General features: G+C 33.7%; 1 protein-coding gene across 3 annotated transcripts in view; it reads right to left on the reverse strand.

Annotated features, from left to right (window-relative positions):
• Nucleotides 1-507: 507 nt before the first annotated feature.
• Nucleotides 508-22,967, reverse strand: part of LOC122719911 (two pore potassium channel protein sup-9) — a 121,666-nt gene continuing 99,206 nt past the window's right edge. For all 3 annotated transcript variants that reach the window (XM_043946167.1, XM_043946169.1, XM_043946168.1), the window contains exons 2-7: nucleotides 6,683-6,813; nucleotides 5,699-6,053; nucleotides 4,550-4,705; nucleotides 4,053-4,228; nucleotides 3,143-3,472; nucleotides 508-2,319 (exon numbers count right to left, since the gene is read on the reverse strand). In XM_043946167.1, the coding sequence (XP_043802102.1) occupies nucleotides 2,005-2,319; nucleotides 3,143-3,472; nucleotides 4,053-4,228; nucleotides 4,550-4,705; nucleotides 5,699-5,825 (1,104 nt within the window). In that variant the 5' untranslated portion in view covers nucleotides 5,826-6,053; nucleotides 6,683-6,813 and the 3' untranslated portion in view covers nucleotides 508-2,004. The remainder of the gene's footprint in view (nucleotides 2,320-3,142; nucleotides 3,473-4,052; nucleotides 4,229-4,549; nucleotides 4,706-5,698; nucleotides 6,054-6,682; nucleotides 6,814-22,967) is intronic.

Genomic DNA, 22,967 nt, shown 5'->3' on the forward strand with positions numbered 1-22,967 from the left:
TGTGTGTGTGTGTGTGTGTGTGTGTGTGTGTGTGTGTTTATGTTTGTATAGTGTACGTATGTGTACGTATGTTTGTGTTGTGTACGTCTTAAAAATACGTCTCGAATACGTTCTACTTGTCGATAAAAGGCAAGAGAATTGTTCCGCTCGTGTTCGACTATAGTATGACGCGTTTATCTATTCGGAAATACGTGCTTTTCGTGTCTCGAATGGATTGACTTTTTGTAGGTAAAACTGTAACTAATAAAGATCAAGGGACGATATTTTAATTCTCGTGTTCTACGACTTTTTGGATTGGATTATTCTGTTTTCTCTTGTTAGATAATATGTCTGTGTGTATACATTATACATATATATATATATATATATATATATATACATATATATATATATATAATATTATACATATATATATATATATATATATGTACATATATATGTATATGTATATATGTATAATTTTTTTTAATTATTTCTGGTTTAAATTTAATTCCACCCGATCGAGCATCCATGCGTGACGAGATCTACAATAGCTAGAGTTCTCTACGTGGTTACGGCCACGATCTCTCAACGATCTCTGGATCATTTAATCAAACGGTAGTTTAAATGGAAAATCGAGAATGGAATTTTTTTTTTTTTTTCTTTTCTTTGTCATGTACTCGCGCACTCATATGATAAATAATATATAATGTTAATCTCGCAATTATGTATACTTATACACATCGTAAGATCGAAACGCCTTAATTCCGTACACCTAGATTCGTATGTGTAATATCTATAATTCATTTATATACAAATTGTAAAATGCCTTCTTAATGAAAAAAGTCGTGTTCATCCTGTGTATATGTCTTTTGGTGTGTATATATTTGTTTATAATATATATTTCTCTCTTTTTCTTCCTTGTAGCAGTGTGAACGCAGATATAATATAGTTTCTTCTCTCTTCTTCTCTCTCTTTCTCTCCCTCTCTCACGTGCTTATTTTTTGTCTTTTTGTTTTTATTTTATATTTTTTTTTTTTTTAATTTTTCGTTTTACGATTTATTTGTTTTAATGCTTCTTGGCTACGGAACACATGATCACTCGCGCATCCTTTTTATTTTTTATTTTTTTATTTTTTTTTTTTTTTTCGTTTGTACATGCACAACACTTGCTTCTGAGAACCAATTCAACGCCTGATCGCATTTGTGACAAGATTCCGATTTTCATTTCTGTAATGATAAACAATTCAATGGAAGATTGTATCGTATTTCATTAATTTATTGTATTATTCATTAATTTATGATCCTTTTCAAAAAGAATTAGAAGAGATAATATAGGAAGCACTTGGATTCCGTCCTCTTTGGAACATATACTTATTTGTTATCTTACGATTATTTCCTTTCTATCAATTTTCTCTATTCGTTTAAAATTCAAGTTTTTCAAATTTTGATGGGGGAGGAAAAAAATGACTCGATGAAATCTCAAGTTTTTATTGATAAATATCGATAGAACGCTCGATTAGAATCTCGTCACTCCTGCGATTAATCTCGCAATAACCGTGTCGCAATGATCATATAATTAATCATATAACGCGAAAAAAATTCCTCCTTTAAACGATACGATCCATAAAAAAAAAAAAAAAAGAAACATAACACAAGTATCTTTCCCTCCACTTTCTTCAAACAAACACGAAACCCGATATACAACGCGAATAAAAAAAATCAAAGAAAGGAAAAAAAACAGATTTTCAGATTTTCAAACGTCAACGAATATTGTGGTACGGTTACTGTTATATCGTGAGAATCGATAGGCGATAGGTGCGATAGCGATCCCTTGAGGATTGAAATTCGTTGAAGCGGGTCGAAGAAAGATTCTCTTCTCTCACTCTCCTCCCTATCCACATCCTCCCGCGATATCTGTCCATCCTTCTTGTTCCTCAGGGGGAGGGGAAGAGCCTCTCAAACGGACACCCGTCGCGGCAGTTGTTGTTGCGAAAACGTACTACTGACACCGGTCGACGGTCGTCAGATACTTGCACGGTGTTGATGCAACGGAGGCAGTTGCAGCAACGGCGTCAACGGCGGGGGGCGTAGTTCACTGCGCACATTCAACGTGGGCAGCTGCTGCATCGGCAGCAGGTGCGATATCTTACCGGGCGAGCGACGTACGGTGAACCGTGGTCTCCGTCGTTTCTTCTGGAATCCGCTGCAGCAGCAGCTGCAGACCGACGTCTCGTCGTCCAGCGATATCGTGTCACCGTGGTTCCCTACTTGGCCCGACAGTATCGAGCCGTTCGCCGTTATTACGTCGCCCTCCAGGCGCACCGCTCCTTGCGCAGCCTGCGTCATACAACAATTTTCCTTTCTTTTTCTTTCGTTTTTCATCAATCGTTTGATACCGTTTGAACACGTTTCGATACGGTTTCGAAACGTGTTCTCCTGGATTTCGATCGTTTCAATCCGGTGAAGGGGTGGGCTTGGGAGAGGGGAAGGGTAAAGGGGAGGTCGGGATCGCGAGGGGTTCGCATCTGGAAGATTTTCTTGTATTGATTCGCGGGGGCTAGGTTCAGAGTACCGTGGAGGCTGAGTATACCAACCCTTTGCGATCCGGCATCACGTGCAACGTGGTGATAATATGACACGGAGTAGAAATTGTTGCCTCCGTTTTTTAAATCAATTATTTAATTGATATCGATAGTAGGTAATTTTTAAATGTTTTTTTTTTTTTTTTTTGGTAATGACTTAATATTGAAATATTGATGATAGAATTTACTTAATGATTCTGGAGATTTGAAATCGAAATTACAGTTTTTCAATTGGAATTGCAATTTTTCCGCAGAAATGAACTATCTATCGTATATTTGCACTTTGCTTAATTCCTTCTTCCATTCAGACGGATCGCAAAGGGTTATTTCAAAAATTTCGATCTTAATTTTTTGTATTGCTTTTTTTTTTAATTCTTAATTATTAACCCTTCAAATTCCATCAGGGCAAAATGATTAAAAAAATACACACGAAAATATTATTCATCGAGAATGATGTATATATCAAAATTATATTACGAGAAAAAGATATTTTTTTCCCCTTCCTCCGTCTAAAATATTTTTTCAATGATCAATACTTTGATGAACGACGTAAAAAACTGATGCGATGTTTCCCTTACCTGTAGAGCCTCAGCCTCGTCTCGCCTTTCGTCCTCCGTATTCATTGTGACAAATCTCAGCACTAATAAATTGAGGGAGGCGGCGACTATGGCCAAGCCGAATAAAATGAATATCAGGGCGAACATCACGTATTCCGGCTTGTTGTTTAGCGCGTTATCCTTTTGCAGCGCGACCATGTCGCCGAAACCAATGGTGGTCAGGGTGATGAAACAATAATAGATGGAGTCGAAATACGACCACCCTTCGTATCGAGAGAACGCAGCGGCACCTCCCGCAATCGTTAAGCAAGATAAGGTCGTCACCACGCAGATGAGATTTATTTCTGAGGCCTGAAAATGATACAATTTTTCTCGATTTTATCATCTATTATATATTCTTCGTAATACAATGCTTCGTTCCGTGTATTTTATCAAAAATTTTTCATATCTTTTTTCACATCTTTTGAATTAATGTCGGAATCGTTTCTTCCATGTGTGTTCAACAATAGAATGGACAAATTTGTGTTAGTTTCTTTTATATAAATTTAAATTTAGTAGTTCTAAATTTAAATCACAGACACAGGTGATACTTGATATAATGTTTGAAGAAAAATGTTGAACCAATGAATATATTGCTCTTTGCTCTTAATTCTGTTGATTGGAAAAATAAGAAAAATTTGTTGACAAAATAAATTATTACTTAACACTCGAGAAAAATTAAAAATATTTATATTCTGAAAATTTTTCTCCAATTCTGATATAATATTCCGATTAATTAATTTAATCATCTTTTTTTCTTTCAATCACAAAAAGTATCTCTCTTTTCTCGAGATTAAAAATTAAAAAATATCAAATCGAACTTTGGTATCGATTGGTTTGGTTTAATAACGAATTATTTAAGAGGATAGATATAGAATCTATATAATTTTACCTGGACATCCTTACAGTTAAGTAGCTTCTTTACGTTCCGTATAACGACGGACGAGAATTTATTCAAACGCTCTCCTATGCTCTGGAACATTACGAGCCCTAACGGGATACCAACGATCGCGTAGAACATCGTGAACAGCTTACCGCTTATGGTGTTCGGCGTCGAATGTCCGTAACCTAAGAAATCAATCGATAAAGAAACAAGGTAAATCCATTCGACGAATTTAATAATCGAATCTCGAAAGAAATCGGGGAGAAATTCAAAGTGGAAATTTTTCGTGAAATAAAATGGAGATGAATTCGATATTATTCCAATATGGAATAAACATTTTATTCCATATTGGAATCTCTAATTAAAAATATTTAACAATCTTAAATCGTGTTTTTGGACACATCTCGTTATAAAAATATTTTTTAAATTTTTACAAAGACTATTTGATTAGAAAAGGGGATATATTTAAAATCATTATGTATGAATATTTTGAAATGAAAACGTACCAATAGTGGTGAGGACCGTGATCGCATAATAAAACGCTCCGGCAAATTTCCACTGTTGACCTGCTTTATGAGGTTCCGTCTTCAGCACCACTGTTTCCATGATCTTGAAGTCGTCCTCGCTTATATTGTACTTGCGTATAACCATTTTTTCAATGGCTGTTAACAAAAAAAAAAATATCAAAAAAATATTATTTTTATATCCTGCAAAATTTGTAAAATTATATTTTTCTTTGTAATTCGAATATATTTTTTTTTCCCTTAATATTTTTTGATTCTATATTCACAGTATCGATATTCTCAATGTAATCAATTTTAAGCGAGACTTGTTTCTTTACAGTTTGTAAAATTGCATGGAATAAATAACAGAGGAACAATTGGGAAATCCTTTTTGCTGTTCATAAAGTGACAGAAAATCAATTATTTTAATAAAATTACGTTTCAAACGCTGCGATCTATTCTTCCTTGCCTTAATTTAAATTCTATTCCTCGATATGAGAAATATCATTTTGAATCGTGAATGGATTCTGCACTTTCATGCAAATATTTTTTATATTACGTATGTTTTGCATGTTTTGCATAAATGCATGACGCGACATTTAACCCAAAAATTGTGTAACACGTGGAAGATCCACTTTACTTCAACAACCAAACGACTTCTTAAATTAAAGTTCAGAGTTTATTAGTTAAGATTGCTGTTAAAATAATATTCTTTCAGAAATAAACATATTTACCGCATAAATTTATTTTAAAACTAAATTCTATTCAAAACAGAAAAATTTTAAGCGGCTACAACTCCAAAGATGGTAACTTCCGGTCAACAATGAGCCATCATTAGAAGCGCAAAACTTTGCCCTTTTAATTTTTAATCCTTTATTATCTCCATTTTTTCCTTTCCAGACGAATAAAAATTAATAAAATTCACACTCTGTCTTTCCATCGATCATTTAGTATCCATCAACGGAATTACAAAATCGAGAATACAAATCAATTGGTTGTAACGTATATTTCCTTTTCCAGAGTTCCAATATTATTATTAAAATTTAAATAATAATCGAATTGAATTTTTAAAAGAATGTGAATTATTTCCTTCTTCTTTTAATTATTCCCAATTTCTCCTAATTAACATCATAACGACAACGGATGTTGTACCGTCCAATGCTTCCTTGCGTCGTTTCTCCGTCTCGGACTCGAGAACGTCGAAGATTGCAGCGCCGACGAGGAGGTAGGTGAACGTGAAGACGATCAACGATAGGGTCCGGACGTTTTGCTTCTTCATTCTCTAGTGAGCCACATGCTCACTAGCAGGGCCCCGGCCCTAACTACTTGCATCGCTCAGTGGGGTACGATTTGGTGTGCCGGGTCCATGACGACCCCTTCTCCTTTCTGATGATGCTCGGGGGGGCCCCTCCTCTCTTTACCGAGCGCTACAGACCCGGCACGCGACTCCTCTTCTTCAGGGTGTCTTCTTCCTTGCAGAGACTACCTTCCAGCCGCTTTCGTTCATCTGAAATATCCATCCATTTAGAACAACAATTTATTTTTTTTTAATTTTATTCTTTAATAATTTTATTCTTCTATTTATAATCGATAGATATTTTATATTAGACAATTTACTTTATCGATATATCATCGAATAAAAAGTCGGTCTGACAAAATTATTCGCTTTGATCTAAAAAAAAAATTCGTATGTAATAATTTCATTAATATTTATGCAAAAATTTCCGATTAATTTTTTCGATAATAACGATAATAATTCTCGACGCTTGTAAGTAGAACAAAACGATATGAACGAGGCAAATGGTCAACCTCGCAAAAAAAAAAAAAAAAAAAGAAAAAGAAAAGAAGACGCGTAAAGCGAGTTCTTTTTCGAAGAGGAATATCCGGATATCCGGATATTAGTTGCAGAGAGGTTCGAGAGGTTCGACCAAAGGATCTCTCTTTTCAAACGTTCCGTGAACATTAGTCGCGGTACGACGTTAGGGGTTTCGAAGATATAAAAAGGCATAATCGTCCTTGCCGCTAAAACGGGATTCTTTTGAGAATCGTCCTTTTCTCGTTCGAGTGAGCTCAACCGAGATATATCCGTGAGGAGGGGAGGTCGAGCAAAAAATCCGCTGATATAGAAGAACTCACCTGCAGCCTGTTCCGGGTTCTCCTTTACGTACGACAAAGGGTTGAGCAGAATGATATGGCAGTGCTTTCGCTGCTCCCACTGCCACGTTCCCTCCATTCCTCAGCTTAGCGCCCAACTCTTTCAGTGCCGACTGTAATGGAGCAGCAAGGATTTTGGTAAGTTTCTCGTTGCTCGTTTCTCGAACGATAATTGTCTCTTAATGGAGTTTAAAATATGCATTTATTTCTTAACTTAATAGGTAAAACACGTGTATCTGTTGATTCAATATATTTATCTTTTAAGTTTAATACACGATATATCTTTGAACAAGAATTTAATCAATAGATTTTTGTATCGTTTGAGATGAATGAAAATTAAAGTTAAGATTTAACCATCACTTATAAAAGAAATTATATTAATCCAATATAAATAAAAATATAGTGCGAATTTTATCGTTGAAATATCATCATTGTATATAATGATTGATAAAAATAAAAATCCATTTTGAGAGGAAGAAGGAAGAACGAAATTTAACTGCTTTGCTTCGTTTCGATATCATCAGATTTATTCATCTTCGAGAATTCCTTAAATTATTTAAAAAATAAAAGAATCAAGTATTCCCTATTATCATTAAATTGAACGAGGAATTGGAAAAGGAGAGCATGAAAATATGTCGTCTTCCGTTCCTGTCGGACTTATCGCGATTATTTCTTTAAATGTCAAAGACCATGTCCCAGATAGGAAATCGAGCAAAAATTACAAGTCGGTGCACCTTTAATCCACGTCCTTTTCCCCTCGGATCGTTGCGTTTTCTGCCCACATTGGTTCCACGAACTCTCATTTTAATGGATATCGATTAACGCCGCGAGAACGATACGTCAAAGAATCAGAACGGCAGGAAGTTGAGCATAGATAAAAAATAGAAATTTGTACGCGTTTTTTAGGATTTTTATGATAACGACGCGGTTATCTCGACGAAATCTCTATTATCTATCTTCCCTCAAATTTGCAGAATCGAAGTATTGAGAATTCTGTTTCAACAACTGTTTCACAACGTCGGAACGATCTATCCACGCGTACCATGAATTTGCAACAGAATTAGTTTCCGACGTTTGTACGTCTATTTGGTTATGTGATTATAGCGGTGCTTCGTTAACTGGTCAGGATTCTGCTTCGCTAACTGACAAAATCCTGTCCTCGGGATTAACAGGCGTATTCCTGTTTTACTTTTGCTTCCAATGGGGGATAGATATATTTGAGATTTTCTAGAGATGTGTGTACCCGTCTCTCATAGTTTCTCCCTAATTTCCAATTTCCTAGAAATCCATCTTCATCTATAATTGACAAAATATATACATATATTATCGCGTTTACAAAACGTTACCTATATGTTTTTTATCGAAATTGATTCCACGAATTTGAGATTCAACATTTCATGGAATCGACGTCGAATTTTACGATGATTCGATTTATTTCTCAACCGATTTTCCAATCTATGTCATTCTTATGAAATTTATCGGAGAGTATAATGTAATTGAAACCTGTCGTTGAATTTTTTTTCTTTCTTTCTTGTTCCTTTTTAAAAGGAACAAATTTTTATTACGGTCACATCGTCGATTTGCCAATGGATTTTCTACGCTATTAGGAATTCTATGAATAATGCATATTTCTATGTTACGACGATCATGGCGTGTACTCATTATTGTTCCCTCAGCCTATTAAATTTGGATTTACGCTAATGATCCGCGCTTTGTCGTGACGAGGGCCATGTCACGTTTGTCAGCAACGATGGGCCACGTTTTACTTTGTGTCGACGCGCGTTTATCGACAAAAGTCAACGCCGCCGGATGTGTTCGCGATGTGAACGTGGCCATCATGTGCCGTTCTCATGTGCTTTAATTATACTGACGCCATGATCTGTCTTTTCTCGTTAAGTGAACATTTTTTTTTTTTTTTTTCTCGAACGAATAGAATAAAGAACGGATTGGATTCCAATTAACACGATTCTCTATTTAAATTTTACTTCACTTCTTTTCGTTATATTCTATTCACGCCGCTTTAAATCTGGTATTAATATTCAATATTCCACCGAGATTTTGCTATCGTTGATTAATTATATCTGCAAATGTAAATCTCTGTATTATATTCTACATAATATTATTCCTCTCTCGGTGAAATGAAAATTGTTACCTGTATGTAACACAACGTGATGTCCAACGAAATTTCATCTATGCACTACTGGTTAAGCTTTTCGATCTTGGCTCACGGTGTCTCTTGAGTAGAGTGGTGAGCAAAAGTGCCCTCGAGATCTAGAAGCACTTGATTATGCCATTTAGGATAGGATCGGGACATTTTCAATAAATCCACTTGTTGTACGGGCTCTCTTTGATGATCATATTTACCGTAAGACGATTTTTATTCAAGTAAAATAACAAGAGATCGAGGAATATCAAGATATACAAAGAAATAACGACGAACTTATTTACTTTTTTTCGAAAGCGGATAAAGCAGATGTTTTCATCCTCTGTGCCGATTTAATGAGATCCAATTACAATCTTTAATTATCTGTATACGCGAAACCGTATCGAGGATTCAAGTTAATCGGAGGTTTATCGGAGGTGAGGCTTTTATCTGAAGCCACTTACCGGGGAATACTGGTAAACGAGAATTTCACAGAACAACTGGATGGAACTGCCGCGAAATAACTCGAGTTAAAATAAATGAAACGTAAGATCCAATGGCTATCCTTAGTTTAAATCGATTCCACTTCCCCTTTTCGTGTAGTGTAGATCAAAGATACTTCTTCCACTGTCTATTTTGTCTATTTCGTCGATCAGATCGACTTTAAAGTACGAACAATTCAACAATTGAATTGTTACTCTTTTATTATCTTTATAGTATTTTCTTTTTGATCATTGAAATTTAAAAAATACAACATTGTTGATGAATATTGAAGTAAACTGTAATAATTTTAACATTAATGAAAGTACGTACGTAAGCACGTACGTTGGAGAATTGAGATTGCAGAATTTGAGAAGCGGAGGAATTGAACAATGGTATTGGCTATTTCGAGAGGAAGGGAAGCAATCATCACCGTCAAATCCATTTCAACATCATGTTGAACCCAACCCACGTGTTCCACGTGTGATAGGTGAATCGTCGCATGCTTTGGGTGCTTTGGGTGCGATGGGATAAATGTTTGAATATGATTAGTGGTGCTCGAATACCAGCATGATTGCCACGAGTTTTATCGCACTCGTGCGAATTTCCTTATTAACTGTTAAGATAATAATTACACTCCGCGTGAATGTGGTGGAATAATCTAATGGAAAAATCAAATGCAACGTAAATCGTTGAACTTTTCAATTTCACGTTCAATTAAATTGTAATATTTTTTATAAAAATATCGATATCGTCCAATTTCTTCTTTTTCTTCTTTTCTTTCCCCTCTTTTGTACTAATTTACTTACCGGATTTAATTTATTTATTCCGATAAATATATCGCCGCGCCAAAATTTCGAAATATTCATTTTGTATTTCATATTCAACCGTGTTTTTCCTTTCTCTTTCCCATTGAATAAACCTCGTGCACGAACGTAAAACTTCCTTTCTCTTCGTGGCGTTCAATAACGTCAATATTATCTGAAATATTGATCTATCAATATAACTGACTCCGCGTCTTGAAATATCTGACGCCACGTCGTAAAACGTGGCGCGCTCGTTGTTGAAGTATGTATATTCCTGGAAAGTGATTGGCGTCGCTGTAAATTTTGCAATCGAGGAGGGGAGGGGAGGGGAAAGGGGAGGGGGGGTTGAATCGAGAGGGGTTGCAAGAGGAACACCATCATCACTGGCCGGGTTAACCTTCTAAGGTTAATTTTGCAAAGACGATTCGTGATTACTACGTATAATCCAGCTTCTGGTTAATTCGTTCTTCTGACAGAATTTAGTCTGTTGAATTTCCGGTTACAGCCACGAACACTCGGCTGCTTCATAAAATTTGTAAGGCAAGGAAAGGCGAGAGTACACAAGGAATCCTACCGAGTTTCTCTTTATCCCAAATTAATAGTAATCCATGTGTCCATCCTGTTTTAAAACTTAGACGTCAAACTTTTGATTTTCTTTCATTTCGAATAATACGTTATGGTATTAATGGATAAAAAAGAAAAAAAGAAACGAATTATTTAAAAACGAATTATTTAATTTATAATATATCCGGTAAGTAAGTGAATTTTGAAAATTTGGAATTGCACGTTTCATGGAATTCGTGAATTAAAAGAGAAAAAATTATATCAGAATGTGAACAGATTTGAGAGTGAATTGACTCTCGAGAATTGCTCTCGTTCTCGGCGCAGTGTGCTCTGATAAAAAAGTGTGAATACATTGGAAAGTAAATCTTTTGAGAATATTTTTCACAAATTGCTTTCATATAACTGTCAGAGAAACGTTACATTATTCTTACAAGTTTAATTGATTACATTAATTTCGAATTAATAAGAAATTTAGAAAACTAGAAATTTCTAAATCTCATCTCCATATTCTATATTTTCTTGAAGAAATATTTCTATCTAATCCAATCTAGCTTATATTAGAAATTCAGATTGCTTGTGAATTAGAATTTCTGCAGTCTTCGTTATTAAAGAAAGCCCGAGGGGGTTGGAATTGAAACCTCGTTAACACTAATGACTTGAATAATCTCTCACGTCATATAACTACGAATCAGTGCATCGAGTAATGGTTGGATTTGCGGTCATCGTTTACAATGCGACTACAATACCTATCAAAATTATATAATGTTAATAATAAAACAACTACGTTAGTTTATAATTAGAGTTTTCGTTTTAATGTTAAAGGTGTATATTATATCGTAATAATTGTTCAAAATGAAAAACGAGATGCAATCAAACCCACGTTGACGATACTTTCTAGTAATTTCATTTCGAGTTGGTTTTAAAAAGGCCAGACGAGTTTAATGCATCAAATATTTAAATATTTAATTCTTGTATACTTGTAAATATTTGTCGATATTTATTCGAGTTTTGTATTTTGTATTTATATTTAGATTTTTTGTTTCCATTTTAGCTAGAATGAAAAATATACGGCACGGATAATTGTTAATTAAATTTTAAATAATTGTTCCAAAAAGTGAAATTCTGGAAATCAAATATTTATAAATAATTAAACTCAAATTTTTATTACTTTCAATATTTTTTTTTCGAGTTTTATATTTTATCCATTTTTATTTCTATTTATTTATTTATTTATTCTATTTTAAATATTGAAATATTGATATGGATAATCGTTGATCAAATCTCAAATAATCCTTCTGAAAACAAAAAGTGATGTTCAGTAGATTAATTTTTTATGAATAACCAAATTCAAATTTTTATTTTATATATTTATAATACTTACTTTTCTATTTTGTTTATTTTATTTTTTTGTATATGTATATTATTTGATACAATATTTATAATAAATAAACAAATTTCAAATAATTCTTTTGATTTCTAGTAAAAATTACATTTTTATAATTAATCGAATTCAAATTGTAAAAATGTACATTCGAATAGAATTCCAAGCTTTAAAATTTTAATGAAAATTAAATTACAAACTCGTTAAAACTCTTAATATTATATCATTTAACTTATCCAATGATGTAAAAGATAAATTTAATTTAAAGTATAGAGATAATTCAAATTATATTTTTCTTTTTATTTTTTCAAAACATGACGTCGAATATATTTTCACAAAGAAAAGAAAAAAAAAAATAATTTTTTGACCATTAAATGTCTCGTTTTAATTACACGATTTTATCATTCCTCTTTTTTGAATGATACAATTTTTTAATTCAAAATTATAAAGCGTTTATGTATCCTTCATCGCTTAATACAACTATTAATAACAATTTTAAACAATTTTCCTATCATTTACATTAATTTTAATTAAAAACACACAATCATAATCGATAACATACCTTTATAAATTATTTCAAGAAATTATTAAAATAAATCTATTCACTCCGTTTGCAAAAGAGGAAAAAGTTGATAAAAAAAATAATTAAATATCATAAATCATACATATATATTTGAACACTCTCATAATTTTTTCTCAACTTATGTATTATTCTCGATCACTTTCTCTTACAAATTGGATATCAACAACACGGCTTTTATCGTTCTTTGCTAAGCTTTTACGTAGCAGTTTCTCCCTATTACCAGTTTTTTAGATGATCAAAGGGATTGATCGAGTTCCCATCGTATCTCTATATTCCCTTTTTCAATATTCCAAGCGTTTTGACTTCGCTCTTTCCTTTTTGTCGCGGAAGTTATATTATATTCAATTTTTCCCCTCTTATTCGCATATCACTTGCTCCTTCCTCGCAATAAAAATCACTGCATTACAACCATCCACACCTTTCCCCCCCCCCATTTTTCACAAACCGCGAGAAACGATTATTTTCATTTCGTTCTATCTTCGACATCGTTTTGTGTCATTTTCTATTCGCCCCGCTCATTTCTCGTTTAATTTTCGTACTTCAGAACTTTGGTTTTTCGTTTCAATGGAGGTTGCCAACTTCTCCTTTCTTGATTTGAACAACGGACGTCCCTTGTGCCGCCATTGTTGTTTTCACCGAATTTTTACTTCTTCGCTTCCGTTTAATTTTCTAAAACTCGGTCGGAAAGAATTTTTTCACGCGAATCGCTTTATTACACGTTTCATACAATTTTACAATTATCATTGTAATGCAATTGCTTTTTTGTTAGCAGTATCTCTTTAAAATAATCAAGTGTTAGAATATTCGATTCCACTGTCATCAAATATTTTATCATCAGGTTTTATTTTATTTTATTTTATTTTTTTTTATAAATCTAATATTACACGTTAAAGACATAAAAGAAAATACATAATACTAACTGTCGTTGTGAAACGAGAGATATTTCAGCATCTAAAAAGAAATAAGAATGTCATAAAAAATTATAGAATGTTGAAAGCATTTTTAGTGTGAAGTATATCATAACATATAGAAAAGGAGTATTTAGATTACTTTAAATCATACACAAAATATAAACTCTGTCATAAGTAATATTTAATTACTAATATCACATTATTTTTCATTTTTTTAATTTGTTCTCATTTCTAAATTATAAAATATATTTTTCAAAAAATCAATACTGACTTTTATTACTATAGAAATAAAATTATGCATCACGTATTTATTTTCGTGATATACATTTTATAATTCTTTCAAGTAATCACAACGATTATTGTATCTCGAAAATCTCTACAAACATTTCCCCATCGCTCGGCCATTTTCTTTATTTCATTTTCATACGTTCTCCACATAAGATACTCGTCCATCTCGAACTCGTCTCATCCCAATCGTCGAATCAATTGTTCTCCCCTTGTTTTCAACAAGAATCCCATAATCCTTATACTTTCGTTCTTTTATCCCATCATTTTTTCAACGTTCACTCGTTATTTCATTTAGACACGGGTAGTAGATAAACCCGCTTTTTCCTCAAGAGGCAAACCTTCGTTTTTCCCTCCCTTTTGTCGAACATATTTTTGTTTCTTTCCAATTTTTTTCTCTTCTCTTTTCCTCTCTTCTATAAAGCGCCTCTTATTTCTTTGTTGTTTCGTTTATCCTGCTTACTCCGTACTTCCTCCCTTGTCCAGAAATTATCTTGGTCTCTGGAATAAATGCAAGAGAGAGCTTTGAAAATCCGTTGCCAAGAGAATTTGCAATGGTAAGCAATCGCTTGGAGGACTTAAGATTAAGATCTTTCGTCTTACCGTCTCCATTCTTCTTCCTCTTTCGTGTTTCACTCTTATCCTCGCGCTTTTTTCATTCTCTTTTCATTCTCTTTTAGTTTTTCTTCCATTCTTCGAGGGAAGATCGGCCATTTGTTTAAACGCGGTTAAAAAATAATGTAATTTGAAGAAAAATTAAGAACATTTGATTTTTATTCGTTTGTAGTAGCTAACGTTGATTCATTAATCAAATTGTCAATAAAATTTTTGATTCGACAAGTGTGAGAATAATTAAAATTGTTTCTAAAAAAAAAAAAAAATGTTTAGAAAATCTTTTAATTCACTTATCTATATATATATCATGTTTCTGTAATAAATGAGGGATAAATTATTCCAAGATAAGGTTTCGAAAATCAATCTTGTAAGAAGTATCTGCACATTCAACCTCAAATCAAATCTACAAATCAAAATCGATGAATAATCAATTCGATATTAATAAATTAATATGACGATAAGTGGTAAAGTAGACTTTTAATCAGACTATCTTGAATATTTTTGAAAATTGAACAAATATTATCTTCCATTTTCTTTCAGTAATTTCTTTCTCGATCGAAAATCTCGTTTTGATAATATTATACATTTCATTAACAATTATCTTCACGAACTATGTACCATATAGTTATCACTAATAGACACACATCGTTCGAAATTGAGCATCGCTCTCAGTCATTCAGCTGAAACACTTATTACCGGCCGTGTAAGGTTCATTCATACCGAATATGTATTCATGCCCGTTCATTCATACCCTATGCCACTCGCATACTGCGTTATATTTATGTAATGGTTACATGGTTATGCTGTGTTTCCCTGAAACGTATTATTTCCATTACCTTCTGCAATACTTGTCTGTGCAAGAAGAAAAGTGGCACGTGCAATCTCTATAAAAAATATTAAATAAATAATTATTGAAAAGAAGATTCGTAGATAATGATATAGTCTTGTAGAAATTATATGATAAAGAAGATAATTCTTGAAAATAATAGAAAATAATAAATATAAATATTATTAAAATAAAATTATCATAATAAATTTTAAAAATTTCCAAAACCTCGTTTAAATAATAAATAACAGTTGATCCCAACTTTTCCTATCCCCTCTAAACTCGTCGATTTTTTAAAGAACCAAACTCGTAAACTTTGAAGCGGAAAAAAAAAAAAAAATCTTTGCTTTTCGAAAAAAGAACATATCTTTATACATCTAGATTAAAACAGAGTGAAATATGGATTAGAAAAAAAAAAAAAAAAAAATAGAAACACGATATATACCTATGCATCATCCTCGACAGTTGGCGAGATGAGTTGAGGCGATATAACGAGCGGGCTGGAAATCAAATCCGTCTCTCCTTCGCGATTTAAATTAACGCCCTGGATTGGCCCCACTTCGTGTCTTATTGAATTTACGATAAATTGCTTTTTATACCTCTCATCCGAAATACGATCTTCCCCTATCCTTTCTTCCATCTCTTTACGCGTCTGTTAATCAATCTCCGTTTATAGTCTTTTTTTTTTTTCTCGGCATATGGCGTCGAACACAGCCACTTATTCCTCATTACTCTTTTCGAATCTTTCGAAAGCGGAAATTCTCGCGGTCGCGTAAATCAATCGAACGATCGTGATCGCTATCGTTGAAACGATTTTTCACAAAATGGACAAAGGAGGGGACGTTAATACGTCACAACGTGTACCGTAAATAATGAAGACACAAGAATTGATGAATGCAGCCCTCGAGAGGTCGAGATAACTGGAAGATATATATATATATCGGTGGAAGAATTTTCTTATAAATCAGGGAAATGGGGAAATTCTTTGTCGCTATTCGGTTCGATGGTGACCTAGAAATATCCTATTTACAATTAGTAATCATCCCTTTTTTTTTTATTTTTATTTAATCGATAAAAGGATGGAGGGTTCTCAATTCTGTATTGAATGAGATTAGTAGTAGTTGATAATTTATGCAAGCAATTTATTCAAGTAGAGTTTTAACGATTCGGAAGAAATGGATTTTTATTATCTAATCTATAAGAATCGTTCCAAAAATTGTTCCAAAAACAATGTTTGAAAAGTTTCTTGGCGATTAAAATAATTTATATCTGTAAAGAATTATTCGAGTTACTTAAATTATATTTAAACTTTATCATGAAATGAAAGTTAAAATTATATACCTATTTAATGATAAACGGTGCCAATTTCGAGGAAACATCGCTACATTTGCATACTTTTCGTTTTCACGCTATTTAATCCAATCTTGAGTATCGCAATTAATCGTTTGATTTCCACTTGATGCTATTATTTTCAAGAATGAAAAGGAATATTATGCCCGAAAATCAAACGATCGTATGTGATCGAGTGCATTATTTTATTTGCAGTAAAAATGGTGGAATTTCATTTTCTTTTGATTATCAACATTGTTGAAAATCTGGATACGATTTCTTTTTCGAAATTCCGTTATCCGTGTGACGGATGTTTCATGTACATTTGTGTGTGTACGTGTGTGCGAAATTACTACCACTCGTTTCCTTTGAGACGAAGACCGTAAAATTGATTGCGTGGCTTCATTCGGGAGCGCGGGCTCAGAAAAGGGAATCTTTGACGAAATCGATTCTCTATTAACTAATTCAATTATCGGAAAATGATTTTATACGATTGAGCGTTTCGCGATATAATTTATGAAACGGATTACATGTAATTCGTCTCGTAGATGATCTACAAATAATCTGAAGATAATAAATCAATTTTTCTTTTTAAAGTTGCCAACTTTTTTAAATGTGCACAAACGTAATAATTTTTCAATTGCTCGTCGACGATTACCGAAAAAGAGAATAGAAATTTATCGAACACGTAAATGCATACACATCACATTTTAAATTATAACAATAAATGATTTTTCCTCCTATTGGTTCGCTAGTGTCACAACCTTAGTTGGACAACCAGTTTAACGAAGCCAATTATTATGTGGCCGCATCGTTCAATAATATCGGTTATTATTTCTTTGATTGCACCCTCTGGGAACTTGTTTGTCCCCAATGGGTACTTATTAGTTCCACTGAATTACCACGAACAATGAACCGCAACGCCAATTGAAAGATAAACTGGACTTTTAATTTCTCCATCGTGTATCCATCATTTCCTTATTTTTCAATTCTTATCCGTTCTACTCGAATCATCAGGATAAATTTCATTCCTTGTAAATAATAAATTAATTAGAATTAAGATAAATTACATTGATTTTTTAAAATATTAAATTAAATTAAATTATCGTATAGATGACGAATAATTTATCTATATTTGTATAGATGCACGATTATATTAATAGCATTGCTTATTCTTTCGAAATAACAGTGTTACTCGAATTTTCTTCGATACCGTCTACTACTGTCTGCGTATAATCGGCTTATACTACTTGTTACACATACACAGACAAAGGAGGAATACGGGATCGCGTTATGCATTCGCATTAATAACCGTTGCTCGTATACATACAGTGACTGCATTATCTGACGACAACAGATTGCAACACGAGTTTAAATTATCGTCTTCCGTGAATTCTTGTTAATCTGCCAAACGATTCGAATAAATAAAATTATATTTTTAGAAAATTAACATCGTGTATCAATAATTCTTTGCTCACGTTGTCGATTAAATAATTTATCGAATTTTTTTCCCACGGCAATCATACAAAAAAAAATTCTACTTATACAATTTTTTTCAAAAAAATAACCTTTCAACCGCACGGCGATAAACTAAAATCCACTAAATCGATGCGTCGCGCCATTTTGTACGAGAGACTGATTGATTCTCGAAAAATATCCCGAGACCTCGCATCCAATCGAGGTAACGAAAGGAGGAAGGGAAGAATAAGTTTCGATCAATTTTCAACTGCTTGAACGTGCATGGTTGATCGTTCTGAATAGTCGTGGATACGGTTTGACGAACAAGCCGGTATTATACGAACGTAGTCGCGTCAACTGATACAACTGAGACGATCGAGATAGATGGTGGATTACGAGGATCGACCGTATTTTACGCGCACCGCAGAATTGCAACGTTCTTGCCGGCATAACTGTCGCGCGGAATACGACGACTATGGAAACGCTCCGCTTCTGTAACCGTCTAATTGCGAATTGCCTGCATTCAGAATGAATAATCTCGCCAATGGTACGGTGAAGCTTATCCAAAAAACGATTGCGGATGGATCGTTGCTTCGTCGAATACGTATTTTAATTATTATTCCGTATTTCTGAATTTGAAGACGAGAGAATTGTTTGAATATTTTTTTTTATATTTTGAAATCGTATTATTTTACGTGAAAACGATAAACGCAAAATACAAAATAAATTATTTTATCTATATAAATTCATTAAGATTTCGTGGAGGGCAGAGATTTTTCTTTCTTTCTTTTTTTTTTTTTTTTTTTTCAATTAAAATGACAACGTGTCTTATAGTTGTTCGCTCTGCTTAAATTAAAGGAGAATTTAATTAGCCATCGCCATGGTTTGTTCTATTTAATCGAATGTAAATGAGAGTTTATTAAGACTGTTACTCTTCCTTTTCCTCATTCATCGGAGCTACGGTTTGTGGAACGTGACTAATGGAACGGGACGAAATGAGATGAAATTCGCGTTCCACCATGGATTTCCCTTTATGGCCTTTTCTAGATACACGTTGACACATCCCTAGGCGTGAGAATAGAGAAAAGTCACTACCTTCCTCCCTTCCTTTCTCGATTCAATTACATTAAGGGATCTTTTTACTAGTGGAATCCTAGAACACTGACTTCTTCCCTCAACACCGACGAATAACCAACGACACTTGTTCCTTCGTTTTCTTTTCTTTTTTTTTTTTTTTTCATTTTCCACTTCGATAATGATGCAAATGCAAAAACATGTACAACAAATCTCTTATAATTTAGCTTAACACGTTATCGTCGTTTCGAGAGGAATAGAAATAGAAATAAAAAAAAATAAAAATGTTATTTTTGTTGAATGTAAAACAATTCAAAATTAATAAACGGTGATTGTTATGAAAAATTGAAAAGTGGTAAACAAATTTTAGCAGAAACTCGATATCAACTAAACAATAAGTATATAACCATTTATTTATCGAATAAATATCAAATACAATTAAAAGGCATCAATCTTTTTTGATACCATATCCTTCGTCGATTTTCAAAATTATATTTCACGTTATCATCAAATTATTAATTGATACAATTAATAATAAAATCTAAAAGCGTAAAAGCAGTTCAAATATAAATATAATCCATTAACAAAGATAACCAGACACTGTACAAATAAATAGAAAAAAAGATCCAAGAGAAACGATACTCGATCAAATCCCTCTCCTTTTCTCTTTTTTTTACATTTTTCTCTTGATTGCCGAATAGAATGAAAAAAGGATTCGTATCAAGGACACTCGATGACAGGCAACGTTAATGACTCGAGCAACCTGTCCGAAATTGCTCTCTCGAGCTAAGGCTCGTTATAAAAACACGGTAGAGTGGTGTCTAAACCTTTAGAAATTTTATATATATATATATACACATCGTGGTGCTTTTTTTGTAACGAGGACAAAGCTTAAAAGAGATGGATAACCAAAAGAGAGATAAGTAACTTTCATCCACCCTAAATCAAAGGCGCTTCGACCGATTCTAACGATTAGTAGCGAAGAGAAAGAGAGAAGAAAGAGCTTTTGAAGTTCTTAACTTCCCCTCCTTCCCCACTCTCCTTCGTTCCCTCCTTCGTTTCTCGCCCCCTTGTTTTTTTTTCCCAAGATCGAATTACAAGCGCGATCGCGATGGTGGTGAAAACAAAAAGGTGAAAGTTTGATAGGAGATTTAGCCGGATGAGACGGGATTAGACTTCGTTATCTGCTGACGGCTGGAAATGCTTGATGCTCGAGTCTGTTTAACTCGTTTCCGCGTGGCTATCATGCACTTTCATAGCCGAAAATTAAACGTAAAATGTAATACGTAAATGTTGGGTGAAAAATATATTATTGGAAGGGATTTTTTTTTTTTTTTTTATAATAATCGGAAGAATCGTGGAATTTTACGATAACGTTGCATCGATCGCGTTTTTCTTTTTGTTCATTTGCAGGATTATTCCAATAGGGTCATTAAAAATTGATATTATTATCGGTTTAATTAAAATTTAATTATAAGCTTTCTAGAATTATTGGAGAATTCTTTTCTTTTTTTTTTTTTTTTCCTGATTGGATGCATAATTCTGTTCCTCGTATTGATTTTCCATGAGATTAAATTTCTTTTGTCGTAAAATATTAAAATTTATCGCGCATTTATCATTCGATATAAACAAAACTATTATAATCTACAATTGAAATCTATTGTTTATCAAGATCTCTTCTCGTAGAAAATAAAACCTCGTAGAAAATAATGTATTTTATGTGATTTAATCTTTCGAGGATGAAAATCCATCCTCTTGATGATTACACAAAGTTCGAAATGACTTGTTTAATATAATAAAAAATTCGAATTCAAAATGACAGATTATCCAGAAGAGAGTCGACACGCATAATACATGTCTTCTAAGTATTCGTCGTTTCATCGAAATCCGAGAGAAAAATCAGGCCAAAGATAAGGAAGGATATATCGTTTGGATCTTTGGAACGATTCCAAGGTAGTGGATATTGCTGGTCGCAAAGGGAGTAACAGAGGAATCATCAGCAGCCACTTGTTAATTACTTCGCTTGCATTTGAAAACACCGACTTAATCTCCAAAGAATATAATCGGTGCCAAGGTCCATCTCTCTCTCTCTCTCTCTCTCTTTCTGTGCAACCACTACGAGACGAGCAATTAATTAATGTAAAAGAGAGCGGCTTAACGGAGGCAGTAACAGACACGTTTTAAGTGCAATTGCTTCGTATTTCTTCGAAATTTCTCAAATTTTCCATCATTTTGCGCGCTCTCAAGGATATCTCAAGTTATCTTGAAATGTTTCAAGATTTTCAAATATACTGTGCAATAAATAGCAAAATTACGAAGATCGAGATAAATTTCTTCCTGTACACTTTGATTGTATACGGTCAAAACGAATTTTATAGATCGAAGTTTGATTATCGCAGCACAATCACAGTCTTATTATCTTCTTCCAAGTTCTCCGTTTCCCGTTTTTTAAAAATTTCAGTATCCGAGATTGCATTTGGCCAGATGCAACCAATTTCGAACAATAACAGTAATGCAGTAAACCTATAACACTTGCACATGCATTCCCACTCAGAGGAGCACGAAACATATTTTTCGAAGCGGGATGCACGCGTTTCTAATAAAAACTGTATTACATAAATCTTTTAAGGTATAACAGTGCCGCATTGCAGCACGGTATCGATATCACGAACATTTTTATTAAATGGCACCTATGTTCCCATATAACTCTTTCCAGTTTATAAATATCAGGATTGCGAGATATTAAATTTCCTTTCGAGGGGAAACACGCACGAAATCGAACCAAAGATATAATTTTCAACTTTAAAACGGGACATTGATATTAAATCTTGCCGTCAAAATATTAAACCATTGGGAAAATATTCAAATTTCTATCAGCTCAAAATCTAATAAATTGTCAAAGAAGGATAAAAAAGGAATTTTTAATTAACTACAATGTAATTTTCTAAACCTCGCAATACTCTTATTTACCTTCCTGATATTCCTGAAATTCCAAATAACTTCTACTTTAATTTCCAAATCGAATCAAAGAAATTATAAAATTCTCTACAATCACATCTTCGTTCAATTACACCAATCCAATAAATCTATATTATAATTACTTACAATATCTTCAAACTTCGAAATAAGAATTCTAGGAACTAAAAAAAATACCTACCACATCATCTTTTATTCCACATCAAGAGTATAAACAAACAAACAAACATTCCTGTCCCTTTGAACAAAAATCAACCCCTCTTTACCAATGCCACAACCACCACCTACCTCCTATCGAACCACCAAATCTACGTCCTATCTCATTATAGGCTCCACACCACGTTCACGCTCACGTTTGCTAATTTCAATCCCGCCCCTCGAGCTAATCTCGAGCCGACGAGCCCAATGCAATATCGCGATACTGCAACACCGCGATACGCGAAGTGCAACAAGTCTTCCCATTAATAAGCAACCACGCCGCCACCCTCCCCTCTGACAATGTGCGAAGTTGGTCACGCCACCTCGAGTGAGGAGGTTGGGGAATGGAACACAGGGTGGGAGGGGGAGGGTGGTGCGAGAATGCATGGGGTGGAGGGTGGAGGGCGAAAGACCGCAGTTATGCCGGTGTGACTGGACGAGGGAGTGGAAAGGGAGGCAGGAATTACGACGAGTCGTTGTTGGCGAGATGTGCGAGACGGGGGGAGGGGGGGATGCAACAGGGACGTAAGAGGGATGCGAGCGTTGTCTTCCGTACGGATGCACCCAATCACGAGAAAACGGCCTTGGTCGGTGTTCTTGTTATTCTTCTCGAAATTTTTTCTTTCTGTCTTTTATAT

Source organism: Apis laboriosa, unplaced genomic scaffold, assembly GCF_014066325.1.
Source record: "Apis laboriosa isolate Shangri-la unplaced genomic scaffold, ASM1406632v1 scaffold9_cov152, whole genome shotgun sequence".
Taxonomy (NCBI): Eukaryota; Metazoa; Arthropoda; class Insecta; order Hymenoptera; family Apidae; genus Apis; species Apis laboriosa.